The 18,808-nt window shown below is 36.5% G+C and overlaps 1 protein-coding gene across 4 annotated transcripts in view; it reads right to left on the bottom strand.

Annotated features, from left to right (window-relative positions):
* Positions 1–16,299, bottom strand: part of LOC129256034 (mucin-3A-like) — a 33,282-nt gene extending 16,983 nt beyond the window's left edge. Inside the window, exons 1-5 of one of the 4 annotated variants that reach the window (XM_064096127.1) lie at positions 15,902–16,027; positions 8,863–9,022; positions 6,294–6,482; positions 5,452–5,565; positions 3,745–4,584 (exon numbers count right to left, since the gene is read on the bottom strand). In XM_064096127.1, the coding sequence (XP_063952197.1) occupies positions 3,745–4,584; positions 5,452–5,565; positions 6,294–6,482; positions 8,863–9,022; positions 15,902–15,934 (1,336 nt within the window). In that variant the 5' untranslated portion in view covers positions 15,935–16,027. Of the gene's footprint in view, positions 1–3,744; positions 4,585–5,451; positions 5,566–6,293; positions 6,483–8,862; positions 9,023–15,901 lie in introns of all 4 variants that reach the window. The other 3 variants (XM_064096126.1, XM_064096125.1, XM_064096128.1) reach the window with 3 other exon arrangements.
* Positions 16,300–18,808: the final 2,509 nt, after the last annotated feature.

Genomic DNA, 18,808 nt, shown 5'->3' with positions numbered 1-18,808 from the left:
GTTCGTCTTTTAAGAGTAACACTAATAGCTTCCTTTAAAAAAAACGACCAGACTGTAATGAGCAATTCATCGTCTTCGTGACAGAAGGCAGACGAACATCTAGATTACGTTTGACAAGCCAGGTTGGCATAGGGTAAAGTGAACATTCCCATCTTATCTCACATCTGCCTCACTCACTTCAGTAAAATCTAAGAAATGACCCATTTGAGTATAATCATGATGGTTTAGTAATGTATAAACGATCCATCATGTAAAATAGCATACAAAGATTTCGAGTCAGCATCTAACAGCTGATCATCGAAATATAGCTGTTCTTTTCCCGTAATAATGCTACATTAAATATGTTATTCTGTCTTAAATAAGCTTCATGATCACTTTCAGACTTGGACTTCATCCATTTTCTTTCTAATCTCCTTCGTTCCCTCGATCCTTAGTGAATGGACGTGATCATTATACCACGGACCACAAAGTCATGGTGTCATTTTCTCAATCCTAACTAAAACAAGACATTGCTGATCCAAGGCATTATTAATAGACTGACTACACTATTGTCCCCAGAGACACGTGGACCTATAATGCCACTCTAAGCTCTGAAGGAAATGTATATTCTTCTATTTGACGATAGTTCCTGGACTTAATGACTACCTTTTGTGATTTATTCTTCACAAAGCTGATATTACACTTAATAACACAGTGATCCGTCATGCCTTTGTTTACCAAAGTCAAGTGTTGAAGAACATCAGACGTTCTTGAGTTTACTATAAGTCCAACGTATGTCTTCGGTTGTGTGTCGCCGAAGTCGACACACAACCGAAATCCTGCTGAAATCCTGAAGCCTCCATAGCACTCAGGAACTGTGGACCTGCAGGTAGCGTAGGCTGATCGATGTGCATGTTGAAATCACTGAGAATAATTACATGTGCATTAAGTGAGGAGAGCTGTCCAAAAAAAACTCATCAATCTCAGTCAGGAATGCAGTCATGGTGAAAGCATGACTTAACCTCCGATCGAAGGTCGTATATATTGGGTTTATATCCGTCATCGGTATTATCATTAAATACAACAGATAAGAAATGTAATTGGACATATAAAAAATAAGGAATTCCTGTCTTCCAGTGAGAAATTATTATCAAAATAAAGGTGATTTATAATTGCGTGCATGCGCACTGTTAAAATCTCCATGCCATTTATTCAAGCCCCGCCCATCAAGCCGTTAACGGTTTTTGAACTATTTACAGCTCGGGGTAATATTCCCGGCTTGCGGCGATGTCAGATGTCAAGATCACGGCATATTTTCCATTGTCCTGACAGTGGTTGGAATTATCTTTGGTCACATTACGTGGTTTAGACCAATTGCCTGTTCAGATTATTATTATTACGGATATGAGATGAAATACCCGATGAAAAAATAGAATCGTGGTAGTATTGTGTAGAAAATACAATATTGAATTAATTTCAATTCCTCCCAGTTACCACGGTTTCTTGCAAGAGCAAGAGAATGTCAAAAAGCACAATCTTATCACATTATCTATTGCTGTATTCTTTTCTACACACGAAATATTTCAAATGACCAGTTTCCGAATAGATTGGTGCTTGATATACTACATACAATCCAGGCCCTGTCAGATAAAAAAATATTGATTATGAATTATGATTTTGCATGGAATAATAGGAATGAGTATGAGCATAATAGATGAAATTCAATTTACATTAAATGTGCTGATCTAGCTTTGCTAAGACGGGGTGTTGCTGGAAAAAAATCCAATCGTTCCCATTTATTTCCTGGTCGGCAGATCGAAAAGGCGTTTTTTTAATATATGGGAAGGGGTATTATTCATGATGAAGATGGAAAAGATTAAAACTTGACATCTCACATATCCCCAATTTAAGGAAAAAAATATGTCATGAACACATAGTCCTTATATATGGCTGGAAAGAATATCTTCTCCCAAATAATTTGATACCAAATTTATGTGTATGTCTTAACGCTTGGATAATCAGTAGGTAGATAAGTAGTAATTAGCTTAATTGGATGAGCCTGCGCCTATGAATGTTTTGTAACAGAAATATGGTGCAATATACATGTAAATGCTGTGGATCATCATCTTCATCATCATCGTATTATTTGCAGTGATGTAACTTTTGATTTGTGCCAATGATGAATCCAGATGTCAATTATCTCATAATTCTACAAGGGTTGCATTAAAATCCATTGCAAAACTCATTTTGTATAATTAATATTGGATTTGTTTAACTTTTTAGTATCCATTCTCAAGTTAAATTTCATTGAAAAGTGATTTTCAAATATGTTTCATAGGAGTACATCATTGGCATTTTCATTCATTAATTGCAGCTATGCCTTACTTTGACGCAAATCAAACTTTACATCACTTACCCTGAAAAATATTGGGTAAAAGTGCTCCATGAGGGTAATTATGTGTCCAACCAACATTGGACATTCTTTTGGGCATTTTTATTTAACCAGTGTGATGAAAATTTTGCCCATTGTAAAGTAATTGCTGCTTATTTTTTAACCTTACTGGATAATATGCTTCCCGGATTTTTAACATACTGCCAAAATTGGTTGGACACATTATTACCCTTGTGGTCTAAAAATTTTACCCAATATCTTTTACAGTGCAGCAAAAAAAGCCTCCTGATTATCCAAGCGTTAACAAATATGTTAACACATAAATATGGTATCAAATTATTTGTGTTGTGTCGAGGTTTTTTTTTGCTTTCATAGTATACTCCAGAATGCATAAACATTCTTGAAAAGAAAAGTGAAATACATATTACCAAATATTGGGACGAATATTAGTATGCAAGAATATAACGGTTGTCGAGTAAAATAGGTGAAAGGCAAATCTACGCAAGAAAAGAGGCACGTATAAAAGATTGCAAAATGAATTTTTTTTCATGAAAAATAAACTGAATATTGAGAGGAGCTACAAATAAAATAAAAATAAAAATTCTACTTGAGAGTTGGGTAATAAAAGAAGCAATTAGGCGTAAGATTTACACAGTATTTTGCAATGTTTTACCAGACAAACATGTATCTTCACTCTTCAACCAATATTGGGTAAACCCCTTTCAGAATCGTGAGACGAGAAGAAGAAAAAAAATACAATAATGAATAATAAAATAATAAAACTTTGTGAAAAATCGCCCGAGAAGATGGAGGTAGGAGCATTCATGTGCATTCCGATAAGAACATGAAGAAGTTGAGATTTATGAACTCCCGACTCTAAAATAATGTAATAATAAATAAATGTAATGAAGAGAGAACGAACTTTTTAATGAGCAATGTTATTTCTTACAGTATAAATATAGTTGAAGGTTATGAATGTGGGGAAAGATAATTCAAGAATGAACATGTTGAAGAGTAGGACCACTGCTCAACCAAAATATAATTTCAAAAGCAATTTTAACTGCACATTATGTCAGACGATTAAGGGTTACACGGAGAATGGGAATAGAAAATTGGAGGAAGTCGTGTTGGACAAGACTAATAAAGTATTCTTTAAAATCTTAAACAAAATATACATCAAACAAGAGGGGAGTAAAAGATTGCAAAATGATATTTTTCAATGAAATATGTACTGAATATTGCGAGGATTCGAGAGAGGAGCGGCGAATGAAGTGACAGAATGGAAGAATTCCAGGTGAGCGTGTAGTTATATCTTTGATGAAATGATATGAGTTGAAGGTGATTGACAAATGAAAAAGTAGGGTTTGTCATACTTGGTTCACTTTGAATGGTTGTCAGTCCATCTGTGGTTATAGTCGACTGTGGCACTGAGGGGGCGGAAACTGTCTCAAGTGTTGTTGCTATTGCTTCGTCAGTGGTCCCTGGTTCACCGGATGTACTTGCAACAGATTCCGAAGATGTTTGAAGTATTATTGTTGTCGATTCATCGACAGTCGTGGCCATCGACGACTCTGAAGTGATATGGGAAGGCAGTGATGGCGTCGTGGTGATTTGTATGTCAGTGGTTACTATCCCACCAGACATAGTTCCATCAGATTCTGTAGACGTTTGAGCAGCTGTCACAGTGGTCGGTGGCTCTGAAGTCGTGAAAATGTTCGGAGATAGTGCTGTCGTTGCGTCTATTTCAGTGGTGCGTATTCCACCAGAAGTAGTTGCAACAGATTCAGTAGAAGTTTGAGCAGTTATTGTAACTGCCTCAGCAACTGTGGTGGTTGATTGCTCTGAAGTAGTGAATATGGTCGGGGATGGTGCTGTCGTTATATCTATTCCAGTGGTGCTTATTCCACCAGAAGTAGTTGCGGTTGTGGTCAGTATTGTCTCTGAGGTGGGAGAAACAGTTGACGACTGTGCTGTCGTCAATTCTCTTTCGGTTGTGTATGTTCTGTCGGAAGTATTTGCATCGGATTCTGTAGTGGTTTGAAAAGCCTCTGTTGTAGCTGTCTCTTGAGATGTGGTAATGTCATCTGCAATCGTCATCGTTGTTATCGGTGTAGAGTTAGAGGTTGATGTTGCAGTTGTTGTTGATTCAGCTTGAGTAGTTGTAAGTGCAGTTGTCGTTATTGACTCTGTTGTCGATGCTGTCGTGGTGGAAACTGAAAGAAATATTCCTCTACTGATTTCTTTGAAATACCGTTATAACTTGTAACATAAACTGCAACACTTTTTGAATCAAATGTATGCAAATGTGTATACACATGCATATGGAATAAAATAATTCTTTTTTATCGCATCGTTCCTATTGTAACCAAACTCTTTTTTAAGCAATAATATTAATTTTCATTTCTATTGGGGAAGGGATGATACAATTCGGATTCGTCTCTAATTTAAATCCTGATAATATAAAGAGAAAGAACAATATTATTTATTTCCAATGAGGGTAAAGCATATGTTGGATATGTCTCAATCGTTATATCATGGTAATTCCCCCGCCCTGTTAGGTAAATTTTACATGGATAATTATGAAGGAAAGAGAAGTAATGTCTAATGGATAAAACTTTTTTTCCGACAAATTTAATAAATTCCATGTATTCAATGACCGGGGCTTAGTATATCTCTATTGCTCTAAATCTTTGTGATGTTCCAAGGCTATATAAGAATTGAATTCAATACTAATTTTTCATGTAATGAGTTATAAATCACTTATTACGTGAAAAGGGACAACAAACCTGGTAATGTTATGACATAACCTCTTTGAATGAGAATTTAAAAATTATAACAGTGATTGATTTACGATTAACTAAAGGATTCTTAAGGCCTTCATAGTGTTCCACAATAGGCCTACATCGTCCAAACCACTGATTACCCTTGCCTGTAATATACAAAGAATGAACTACATGACATTCAATTATTGTCAAATTAATATTCTTTTAGTTTGTATGACTTATCACATTATTCAATATAACAGAACCATCGAAGACAATATGATATGATAAAATACGAGGGCTAGGCACAAGACTTGCCAATCTCGCAGTGCAAGCCTTCATATCCAGGGACACAGGTACAATTATATTCGTTAATAAAATCGTTGCATGTTCCTCCATTCATGCACGGGTTAGAACGACACTCATCTGTCTCTGATCATGTTTGAGAAAGAAATAGACATCACAAGTTTCAATGATACGTCCACAAGTTTCTCCATTTTGGTGATACAGTTATATTTTGATATTCAGATGAAACAAACAAATTGCAAGTTACATTTTTTTTTGACAAAAAACAAGCAATATTTGTTTATATTCATAATTGCTGATCTGTCTTTTCCATTTATAATATCCTTAGTATTCTTCCCTTTTAAAAACGGATAGTCCTACAAGGAAAGATCTTTGGGAATATATCCTTATATATATATATATATATATCCGTTCTACATACAACAAACCTGCCATCGTCATTTCAAATAGACATAGATGAGATAAAGAATACATTCCCTAAGACATGGTATAAAGTAGTAACAATTAAAATTGATTAGATGCCTCTTTATCAACCTCAAATTTTCAGCCTATTACCTGGAGGTTTCCTGCATATCTGTAATCATTACTGTTCCTGTTCTCATTGAGAAGAAGGGCGATAAAACTAAAACATATAGGAGTTATAGGTAGGCCTACGTTGGTTCTGATTGATGTTTGTGGATGTCAACTATGTATTGACAAGTGGTTGCAAAATGCTATATTATCTTATGAAATATTGAAATAAAACTGATTCAAATCAATATTTGTTGTAGAGAAGGTATTTTTAGAAAAGGGTGTGACAAGAAATTACCACTTTCTACTAAGTTCTTTTTAAACTTGCGATGTAGTTTACTTACCATTGCACCATGGAATGTGAGGTGAAAACTCCCCTCCAATGCATTGAATAGTTTTATTGTGAGAAAGGGTGTATCCTTCTGCACATTCAAACGTGCAAATTGTAGAACATAGCACAGTAGCATTGGTCTCACAGTTTCCATTTTTCGACATGAGGTAGTCTGGTAAATCACCAACAAAGCATTTGTCACCTATGTTTTGTCATAATTATTAAAAAAGAGGTAAAAGAAAGACTATTTATAACAATGATAATAATGATAATATAATTTGTTTTTACTCTTTACACGCTGATGTTGCAATTTCGCACATTCGTACAATTAAATTCAACAATTGTAATAATTATTTTTCTCCCCTAACTTCATATTAGAGAAGGTGATAAATGGCAAAATTTATTGGACAACATCTATATAGAAATCATCAGTATCAATTATTTTTCAAAATGAAAATCTTGATTCAAAGAAAATAACATGAAAACAGTCGTCATTATCATTAATTCAGCGTGCAAAGAGTTAAAAAAATACAGCAATAATAATGATAATATTAATAGTGTAGATTTGTAGAACAAACACGTCGCGTAATCTCAAGTTGTCTCAATTGAACTCTTTGAAATATGAATTCAATTCCTTAGATTTAATTATAAATCCTGAGCTCGGTGTTTCTTCACTTAAACCACTTTGAATAGCATCATCTCAAAGCCTTTTATACTAAAGTTATTCCTTATTCCACACCTGGGATGCAACACTCTAAACTATATAAATTCAAACATTTTCACACCTTTTTTAAGGCTTTGGTCTGATCTATGAGATGAAAGTATAATTTTCACAGAAATTCACGCTTGAGTGACCAATGTCTATTTTTGTAAAGTTTGAAGAAATCGGGTTACGCAAAAATGATGGATTTTCAAGCTGTGTCTGGGGAAAGGGCGATTTTTTTTTCAATGTAAATAAAACCCGAAATGAACATTCTGAACCATATCTTTTGAGATATTTGTGCCAGCTGGATCAGAGGGCAATGTAAAAAAAAACATTCAATTCAAGCATCCCCAGCATTTTTCTTTATAATATTATTTCATTTAAAGGAGTTTTACAATTCATACTTCATTTCATACTTGTTTCTCGACACTTCTCCGGGCATGCAGGAATAACCGGTAAAAAAACCCAACCCTATATGTAAAAGAGATATCATCACGATGGTCTAGGTCTTTGGCGATGGGGCGGCTATCGGCGCTCGAGGAGTGTTTTCGCCATAAACATGTTAGAAAGGGAAAATATATTTTCAAATCAATCTTCTTAGCTAAAGTCTACGCGCTCTTCATATTAACGTCTACTATCTACTTCCCGGTGTTGCGCAAACCATTTTCACAAGCTGTTTAAAAGTAAGTGGAGCTCACTCAAGCGGAAATATTTTTCGACAGTCATATCGTCGTTCGCTTTAAGAGACCAGATAAATGTGGTAAAAAGCTTCAAAATTTAAACCTCTTTTCGATCTGCATTGTATATCGACCTTGGTTAGTGACCAGTCGATTTCTGTATTTCAAATGAATCCCAGAGATTTATTTCCAAACCTGAAATAATTCAGCTTTGTATTTTCAATGTTCAAATTTTAAGGTATTCGGCTGATCCACAGACGATCTTGACTAATGTGACCAGTAAATTTCTGAAGTCCATTTGAACGTAGGTCATCGCCTAACTCTGTGCTAAAGTTATGGTAAGCTGAAAATGTCAACATTTTGTTGACATTTTCATGCTCACCGTCATTCTATTCTGGAAAAGAAATCTAATTCAGTTATTATTCCCAGACAGCTGTGATTGGCGTGAGTGACGGATGAGATGATTAATCGAACCAATACTGTTGAAGACTTGTTAAACACTTGTCTTGGTTATACATGTATAGTCGGAACCACAACTTTAGCATGTTTAGGCCTAAGAGTTTAGATTAAACCCGTGCTCAGAATATCTCCCTTTGCCTTACATATTCTCCCATGCTAAATGATACTAGTATATTCTGTCATTATGGAGGTTCGGGGGGGGGGGTCCGATGGGGGTATCATTTATTTTCTGTTTTGTCCGGTACATTGCCATAACGTCTTAGAGTTATCATGTAGAATTATAATGTCTGTCATGGGAGTGGGGGTTAGTGGGTAGTATAACTAGGATATAGAGGTCTGCTATAATTTTGATTGTGATTTTGCTGGACTCTTTACTTTATAATTTTTTGCAGTCATGTCATTATCTTGTGTATTATTATATGTTTGTATGTGATTGTGCTTTTTTAAAGAAGCGAATAAAGAAGCTCTGATTATTGTTAAAATTATTATCATAATAATAATTATTATTATTATTATTACAATTATTTTTATTATTTTCACCATCATCATCATCATCATTTATTTTTATTATTATTATTATCAGTAGTAGTAGTAGTAGTAGTAGCAGCAGCAGCAGCAGCAGTAGTAGTAGTAGTAGTAGTAGTAGAAGTATTATCATCATCATTATTATTATTATTATTATTATCATATATCAAAATCACTGTTAACACTGTTATTGATATGTAATTATCCAATAGACATACAAAACAAAGGACGTTCTGGAAGCACCGGAGGAGTAGATGTACAGGTACAGTTCTCTCCCATCATGCCCATGTCGTTTTGTTGGAAGCATACCTCCACCTGTGATTCCGTAATTCCATAAAGACTGGTCAATAAAACAACACAAATGGCTATGCGCCGAATCTGAAAAAAAAAAGAAATAATAACAACAAAGACAACTTTTATTTTCATTAAGCTGCAGGTTTGAAGGTCGAAGCCTTCATAATGTTCACAATTGTATAATTTGTGAAATCAGAGTGTTATATTTTCATCTAAATTCTAGGTTCTTGATGAAAAATACAAATGCAGTGAATTGAAAATGATTAACCTTTTTATCTCTGTTTCTCATTACCGTATCTGTCAGACACGATTATGTTTTTCCCCTGTACCGGTAACATAATCGATTAGGGAATCTCTACATTGATAAGTCGACTTATACAAGTTGTATGTCGCTAAGGTGGGATACGTAGTAAATAACAATAACATAATCTTGCCATGTCGACATGTAACTCTTTCCGAGTGTTTACTTGGCAAGAAAACGTACATGTTACAATGTCGAAATAATGATGCAATGTATGTCGACATATTTCAAATAAAAGACGAATTAAAACTCCAACACTACCACTGTTATCATTTTCTTTTATCTCTTCTTCGTCCATATTGGTACATAAGCCGGTCTAAGGCTGTTTTTTTTATTTGGGTGTGGGTGGGGTAGGACGACACATATAACTTATTTGGTCAATCACGCCAGCGAACATTACACAATAGGACGAAGAAGGATCAAGTCATTAATACAGGAAAAATACAATCGAAATATTTCATACATGCAGCTAAAAAAAAAAGAATGGGAAGAGATAGTTTAAGGTGTATCAAAATGTGCCTGCTTCTTTACAATCATTCCATGTTATGCATTGTCCAGTAGTACTCCCAAGTTAGTAAACTCCACCAGAAATCAACACATTTAAAGTGTTCAAGTTCTGCCATTTTTTAGATGTTTAATTGTGAAGCCATGTGATAAAATATTACATTCAATAAATTTTGTTTAGAGCTGGGATCGCCGAACTTTGTAGCGTTGCTGTCTATATTCAACACTCTGTATCAGTGATTTTTTGTGGTGGGGTGGGGTTCACTAACTTTTGAGCACAACTGTACGTTGTTTTAGTTGTGTTTTGTTGTTGTTTTAAGGATTTTAGGGCGTGCACCATTCAATTGTGCATGTTTACCCCTATTTGTACTCTGTATGGTAACCAAAGCAAATTATACATGTATTTTGCCAGAGCTGCCTTATATGCAAAGATCGAGGGTGCTCAGTCACCATTCAAACTGTAGTATAATTTAATCGTCAGACATATGAACCCATGATTTTGTTGTTTGACTTTGTTGATTGGATCGAATTAATGTTACGGCGTCTTAGGCCTTCTTTCCACCTCTGTAAACTTCATGAGGTGTGCCAACGTGGCACCGTTGAATAACCATAGACACTTTGGCATGCAAGGGTTGCAAGAGTCGACTGACAGTGACACTTTGAATCTTAAGGATGTCATACATTGAACTGTGGAGTTATTAATAACATGTTTGAGCAAGCCAAGATCTATAAGGAAGTGGGACCAAGAAAAAATTAACCTCGTTTAATTGCATTCTTTATATACACAACAAAAAAAGTAAGTCCCCCCTTAAACAAACATCAATAATTTCCGAACCAATGCGAGTTTTTAATATATTTTTACATGAGCGTGTAGGTAATTTTATAGGCTACCCTCTGAGTAAACGTTATGGACGTATTTCACTTCATGCTTCAGTGAGCACCGTCAGAAGGCAAAAATGTCACTTTTCAAAAGTCACAAGCCAAATATCATGACTTTGATTCCAATTTATTGGAACTAATTCCACATTCTCATCATAAAAAATAGTCAGAAGGCTTGTAAAAGGTACTCTCTAAAAGACGATACAACTTTTTTGGCTGAATTTCACGGTTGAATAAACACAAGTCCAAATTTGCTATAATTGGATTTTTTACACATTTATATCAATAAAAATGATAGAATATGAAGACAGTTATTTTTGGAAGAGTTTCTTCAACAATATTCATTGTTTCACGGTTAAATGAACATTTATTGAAAACAAAAAATACGATTTTCAAATATCATAGGCGAGTATTGGTTCATTTTGGGAACTGAAAATGATCTTTTCTCTACTTTTTCGTTATGTTCATGGCCAATTAACATGCTTCAATGATTCAAATGCGTTTAATTAAATATCCACTCTTGAATTAACATGTGGAATGCGATTAGCTCTTTTTTACGTTATTGGAAAAAATGCAATTTGTTACTATGGATATCTGTCACAAACTTCCTTGCATAGTTCATTTGATTTGATTTTTATGAAAATCCCGATGTTTAATGCATCAGTGAGCATACAATATTCGAATATTATGCAAATGAGAAGAAAGTTCAAGGCCTTGGCCCCACTCTGTGTCGTATCAAATGGTTATTTTGGTGTGCGCGCCTTTTGGATAGTGTTACTCTGAAGCCATGTACGAAGTTTCATGAAATAAATATTGGCAGAAGTAACAAAAACCGTCCATGAAACAAACCCTCATTTCATATTTGTTAAAATTTTGACTTCGTCTCCCATAGATTTGTGTACATTATGGGTGCACATGTTTAAGAATAAGTAACCCCTTACTCAATATGGTGGAACTTTTTTTTAGCAATGTCATTAGGCAGTAATGTTTATCAACCTATGGGCAGAATTCTGTGCAAAAACGAAATCGCTTTGTTTATTTATGGATGAGTGAGCACGCATCAAAGTGGGAAAATTTGTATTTTCAATGTCACAGACTCATTTTAAAGGGTAATAAAGTGAATATTGGGGGCAAATTCGGTTCAAATAAGACTATAATTGCTATTGTTTTTATCATCCATCATTTCTATCAACACACACTTTCCGAACTTAAAACATTTTCATGGTTGAGCGAGCACATTCAAAAACTTGGGAATGAATACTCTTTATACTGCATAAATGTATTCTTTTCCTAACAATTTCTCATGATCAGTTTAATTTATGGACAAATCAGTGGTGGGTCCAGAATTTTAAAATGGGGGAGGGAGCCTATAATCGGGGGAGCCACCAACATTTTCAAATTTAAACATGATCTAACAAGTTGTAGAGGATACTACCATAAACCCCTATGATGATACGTCACAATACAGGGGCCGGGGATGGGTTTTCAAAGTGGGGGGGGGGCTGACCATGCAAAAAATCACAATCGTATGGTAATTTTTACATTTTTTACATGCTTTTGGAAAAAATGGGGGGGGGGGGGACTGAAGCTCCCCGCCCACCCCCCCCCCCCCCCCCCCCCCGCTTCCGCGGCCCCTGCAATACATTGTGCTCACTCAACCATGAACATAATGATATCAAAATTGTGTGTGGAGTGGCTAAATGATGGATAGTAAAACAGCATAACACCATAAAATTCACCTAAAAAACAACATTTGCCCAACTTTGTATTTGCACAATCTGAAAAACGACTCTTGTGACTTTCAAAAATGGTCATTTTTAATTCAATCTTTAATTACTCATGCATGACTCATCCGATCAATCTTTTTTTTCCCAGGAGTTGCTTAGTGAGTGTAGAAAACCACCTACGGAATATCATATCTCAAAATAATTCCGTTCAAAAGTTACAGCAATTTGATTTAGGGGGGACTTACTTTTTTTGTTGTGTATAGTTACTCATCCCTTTTGTGCATGTTTACGTGTTAAACAAATCTGGACAAGTTCGAACACTGTATTCCTTATAACTGGAAATATAATAGTTTTCTCTCGCCAAAGTAAATTATTTCATCTACGAATTCCAAGTAGTTAGGCATTAAATTGTGTTTTTATTGTGGTACGAAAGATGATATACACTATATGCACACACACACACACACACACCCACACCCTCACACACACACACACACATATATATATATATATATATATAAATATATGTGTAGTGTGTATGACAATATTTAATTTGGAAATTAATAAAACAGTCATGCAGAATGGGAAGAACACTTCTCTTGGCCCCTTTCACATCCAACTTCAGCTTGTTAAAATCTGCACTCCAATTTTTCAGCGAATCGCACCACCAAATTGTTCGTCGAATGTATCGCTTTTCAAATGGGATATGTCAAAAATACATAATTTACAAGTAAACAACGTTTTTGTTTCGTTTCCAATGCCCCATCCCGCTCATCTGTAAAGATGTGGGTCCTCCTACTTAAGGGTTAATGAACATAATTAAAATCTGAAAATCTTCAGTTAATAAAAACATGAAATTTGGACCCTGGTGTAAACAAGCCACCTGGATAAATTCCATTTCCAAATTGAATTTATGCCGTCAAATATTTGTTCTAATCGAACAATGAAGATCCGCTATGCCATCAATATAGTTATTTTGTCACGCACGTTTACACAATCAAGATTTTATGTCAATATTCTTAAAAATTGCAAATATCAAAGTTCATAGGCATTTTAACATGACTGTTTAACATTTTTATGTTTATTTCGTCATCAGGCATGATGTGCTTATTACCAAATGGCTTAAAGTATGCGAAACGTTGAATCATATTTCCCAACTCTGAAAAGTAAAACATTTGACATCGCTTTTGTTACCTCGGACAATGGACCGACTCAAAGGCTTTGTGTTTACTTACGGCCACTGACAATGCCCTAGCATATTTTCAGGTAGCACTAAACAAAATTCGGGAAAACCCCCTTTTGTGTAATACGCCTATACACATCCGTGATCAAATACACGTAAATAAGTCCGAAATAGTTGGACAGGCGTGTTTAGGCTCTATATTCTTGTTAGTTGGAGGAGTTTATAGGCCATAACAGTCCCCCAGTTAGAAAACCCTCGTTTGTGAATTGTGATATGTTATAATTGTGTTGTTTGATCTAAATTACTTGTTCATCTGACTTTCTGTTTTCCTTTCTAATATTTTGTTTTTAGGGGGTTATTTCTACGTGTAATTTCCCTTTATTTATCACTTTCCCCTCTTCCACATAAGCGCAGTTTTACATGCCACAGTTTTCTTCTAATCCCCCTCCTGCGACGTCTTTTACATAATATTTTCACATGATATGATCCAGAACCACTGAAAAATTCCTTTGCACAATAATAGTTAGGTTTTTTCTGAATCTATGACTGACAATCAAAGAAAATTTTAAATGTTGTCTGAAGCGAAAATGATATATTGGTAATATGGGGAATATAGTTTTGTGCCTTAAAATTTTCAAATGAAAAACAAACAGAATTGTCAGATTGAATAGATAAAAAACGTAAAATTTTGAATGAAATTTAAGAAAGAATATTTCATACGATTTAATTTCTTCGATAGAGACAAACTGCACACTTGTTGTACATATCTATTAAAGGATATTGCTTTAGGTTATTTTTAATAATTTTTATTTTTAATATTCGAAGAAAGAAATCATGCTTGTCATGATGATGGGAATCAGTATACCAACGCTGGATTGTCCAGCTGATATACTTCTATCGGTATATAGGCTTATTTTGCAAAAGCATGTGTAACCATTCTGTCTCTCGATCTTGTGTATACAGAGCTGTTTCGGTCGCCATGATAGAATTTCATTCACTGGAAAAGACATGATAAAAACCTGTGATTTTAAACACAGTTTATATCGATTCGACGATTGTTACGGTCTTAAACTGTAAACTGCTGCTATAGAGTAACTCGCTCCCTAGCTTATTGAAAATGTGTCCAGTGTGTGTGAAAATGTGTCCAGTGTGTGCGCGCACTGCCTCTAGTCTGCAGGCACAGACCCTGATTGGAACTTTGATCAATAAGTGTGCCTCCACGCAAAGACTAGCACATACAAAACTTGCTGTTCAGCCTTCAGTACACAAGGCATGAGTAGGCTGCACATTCAGACCCTTAACTCGAGTGAAGGGTTTGCCCAGCAGACTACACTGCCTCTGTGTTGTTTGGTACCATTATTTGTTGGCGATATTGCATGCAGATTGCCGATATATCGACCGAATGAAGTGTATTAGATCGTATAAATTCACGCCTGTAATTATATATTTACTCCCTAACATTACATAACCGATATAGTACGATTCTTTTAATAATAATCACGTATTTTATGGAAAATTGGTGGTACCGTTTCACTGACGTGATTTTCTCGCGCCAAGTCCCCATCCAGTGCGGGCGTTTACATTATTATTTGCAATATAACACTTTTTCGCGAACTTACCCGGCGTGTTGCAGGTAAAGCCCGAGTCGCTTATAAGATCGTAACAGACGATTCATAGCTGTCATGATTGCATTGCAATGGCAGGCTATTACGTACAAAGGCTCGGTGGTATACAGAGTCCGTCCGAGGGGATAGGTAGAGCTGTATCATGATTATTGTGTTTGATATATTCCGGGTTCCAACAAAATGTACAAGCCAACCGATTATAAAATACTACATAACATAAATAATAACAGTTGGAGTAGTTTCAGTTACAGAAAACTGCATCATGCATGCAACCCTTTTTAATTGAATTTTGATTTGTAAGATCCATATCGATTACTAAAATACTGGACATAAATTTTAGGGGTGGTTTTCTGACTACTAAAAATAATTAATGCTTGATGATCAGAAAACATAATTATAGGCCATCTTATCTGTCATAATGGGGTTGTAAGTGTTCTATAAAGGAATTTAACGCCCCTTGAGTTTTGCATTTAAAATATCTAATTTGGTGGCGAGTGCCTCTTTGAAAGCATTTTTTTTTTTTAAGTCTTCACCTCTGGTATAGACTGCGAGCCCCTCTCTTCAAATTATTTCTGCAAGGCTTGGATAATAACACAGGTTCTTTTGACCTGCGTATAGGACGTAAAGCCATTGTTAATCTCGATCGTAGCAGTTTATCCATGATATTTTTTACCATGCATAGTAATGGAGTAACAAACCAACTATACTAATCAGTTTTAAAGTATGAGTGTCTAATATACTTACGATATCTCTAGACCAATTTATACTTTCCATCATGACTGACGTTGGCAGAATATGCCTTAAAGTAGTAATGGTCAACGCTGTCCCTGTGAGTAGGCTATGTGTAGATCCCACAAATGAGCCAGGAGTCAAAGTTTATCCGAAACCTCGGAGAATGCTAAACGTCATCCTTCATAGAAAACCCATGCAGAGAATCTTTACTTGACACCAGTTCTTTTGTGAATCTCAGAATGATTTTTTTTCCCTGAATGTCTCTCACTTCGACACCGACGACTTAAATGATCCAGTCCAGCGTTGATAAGCCAACATCTCTTAAACAGCAGGCATATTCCAGATTGAATACAATAGCTATGTATCCTAAAATATCATATTGCAAATGAATGTGATTTAAAAACTAATGCATTCGCTCCATATGACTGATTGTGAATGCGAATTTGCGGCGGCACGCCTGTGTGCAAACAATGCAAAGTACAGTTCCTGGCATTATGAATTATCTTAATTTCAGTGGGGAAATGGAGCCGTGTTTATTGATTCAATAAGGCACATTCAATACGGTGTTGACGCCCTGTTTGAATTGGTGAATATGTTAGAAACGCCCTTCCAGGACGTGGGACAGAAACAGGCAGTGCAGGGGGGTGATGTCTGTTTCATAAAGCTCTTCGTAAGTTATACCCCCATCTCACTAGGAAGGCGATCGTGGCGACCATGGCGATCTGTGTAAATCCCGCAAATCGTAGCAGAATCTTCCTCGAATTCTATTTTTAGCCTGCGAGACGATTGCACTGCAACTTCTATGCGACCGACCTGCGCTGAAGGCGATGGTAATACGCTGAAAGTACGACGATGCCACTTTCTTGCGACGATTCGAGGCAGATGTGATGCGCTGCTTCTGCGATCAAAGCGATCGTACAACGAGGCTCATACGCTAATTAGGACCTCGGTACGGTGGTGCTACGAATGAAGCGATTATGTAACGTTCATGATGGGCTCTTGAAACGATTTCAAGCAATCGGCATACTAATCGCAGCACATGACACATTTTTCAGTCGATTGCCAACCTCCGACCAACATGGATGTCCAGAATTTGGTTGGACTTATACATCTTGGCATTCTAAAAGAACATCAGTTAAAAGTTGAATGCGAGGACAGGAGAAGGAGACCAAAAAGATACAGGGTCCGATCCTGGCTGTCATCTAAGTCATAATATACAATATTTTTAAAATTTCATTCAAAAAATGTCGATGAGCCTAATAGTTAATATGAGGGATGCATCCAGAATTTCATAAAAGAGCAAAAGTTTGTCACTCAAAAATATTTGGTAAATTCCTTTCAAATTTGCTGACAAGAAGTAGTCTACTGATGTGAGAGCACTCATAAAAAGGGAGGGGGAGGGGGGCACAATGCCAGAATCTCCCTAAAGATTGCCTTTCCCAATCAATACATATAGTGATCGAATCATTAACAAAATTTGATGTTGTCTACTGTCACTGTGGTTAGAATTCAATTTATTTTCAAACATAATCAATTTATTTATTTCTGCAGAGGTAACCCATTTCGTCATCAAGACATGTGAGCGTCTTTTTTCTCTTTCCAGCTGGCTCAGCAGTAAGATTTTCATCCTCCTCCTGTACCCCCTCCTCCTCTACCACCACCATAACCCCTTGATCTTCCTCTTCGACCGCCGCCCTAAGAGGGGTAGCTTGGACAGCTTTCCCTTTTCTGGTCCTTTTTCTAGGAGGTATGTTTGAAAACGCCGTGGTATCGCCTCGTAATCTGTTGCAAATATGATAATCCGCCACCATCGGCACGGCGTTTTATAGCAGCGCGGACGGTTGTTGCGCAATCGCTGCCCAGTCATCAGCGGCGCAGCAAAAGCGCAACGCGAACGCCTGTAGCGGGCTGAGAACGTGTGCCACATGCCACCCAAAGAAGGAAGCGTCGTGGTGGAAGCTGTGTGAAGCGTGTCGAGCGCAAGGCAGTCGCCTTGTAAACGGAAGCAGCGTAGCAGAATTGTCTTGGGAACGGGCCTGAAAACCACGGGCGATCGATGCCGCTTTTAATGCGCTTATACTGCGCTTTATGCGTTGGGGCTCCGTTACAGCTACGAATATGTCGTTTGTAATACGCTCATGACTCGATTGTGATGCGCTTTAGCACCTCCGCGATCTCGCTACGTAAGTTTTGAACATGTTCAAAATTTTGTGGCGACCAGGAAGATGGTGGCGATCCTTGCCGCTTCAGAAAAGATCAAGGTACGACGGAGAAGATTGAAAAGATCAAGGCACGATCAAGCTACGTTATACCACGCTTTGTCGATTTTTGACGATCGCAGTGGAATCGCCATCTAGTGAGATGGGGGTATTAACGAATGCGTTTACAAACGACTGGTCCATGGCCCTTTCATGTACTAAATGATATATCCTTCTGTACTAAAAAGCTCCTAAAAACGTGTTCTAGTTGATCGTACAGTCATTTTGTGAATGATTATGTGAGATGTTGTGGGAGCCAGTGCCCTTTTCCATAGATGGCGCTATACAAATGCTGTTCATCATCATCATCATCATCTTTATGAAACATCTATCAGTGGATGGGGGTAATGGCCTGCTTCGCATCCGCCGCTAGAAAAGCGTCGGGCATAATGGGTCCCGATTCAAGCATTAAGACATCATTAACATCTTCCTGAGAACATGGAGAAAGCAACTCTCTTCATAACCTTTCTCCGGCTTTCATTACTATAATATTACAAGGGGCCTTTTGTCACTCGTAACTTCATTAAGGTTTGTAAATTGACTTGTATTGATTACGATTTTTTTATTGGCTTTAGTATGTACAGGAAACGTATAAAGTCAGGGAAACAAGGTTTACAAGACATCTTAACAAATTAAGATAAAATACATGATAACGGCATTA

The sequence above is a fragment of the Lytechinus pictus genome, chromosome 3, assembly GCF_037042905.1.
Source record: "Lytechinus pictus isolate F3 Inbred chromosome 3, Lp3.0, whole genome shotgun sequence".
In the NCBI taxonomy this organism is placed as follows: Eukaryota; Metazoa; Echinodermata; class Echinoidea; order Temnopleuroida; family Toxopneustidae; genus Lytechinus; species Lytechinus pictus.
The sequence above is the reverse complement of the archived record's forward strand: the minus strand, read 5'-3'. Positions and strand labels throughout refer to the sequence as shown.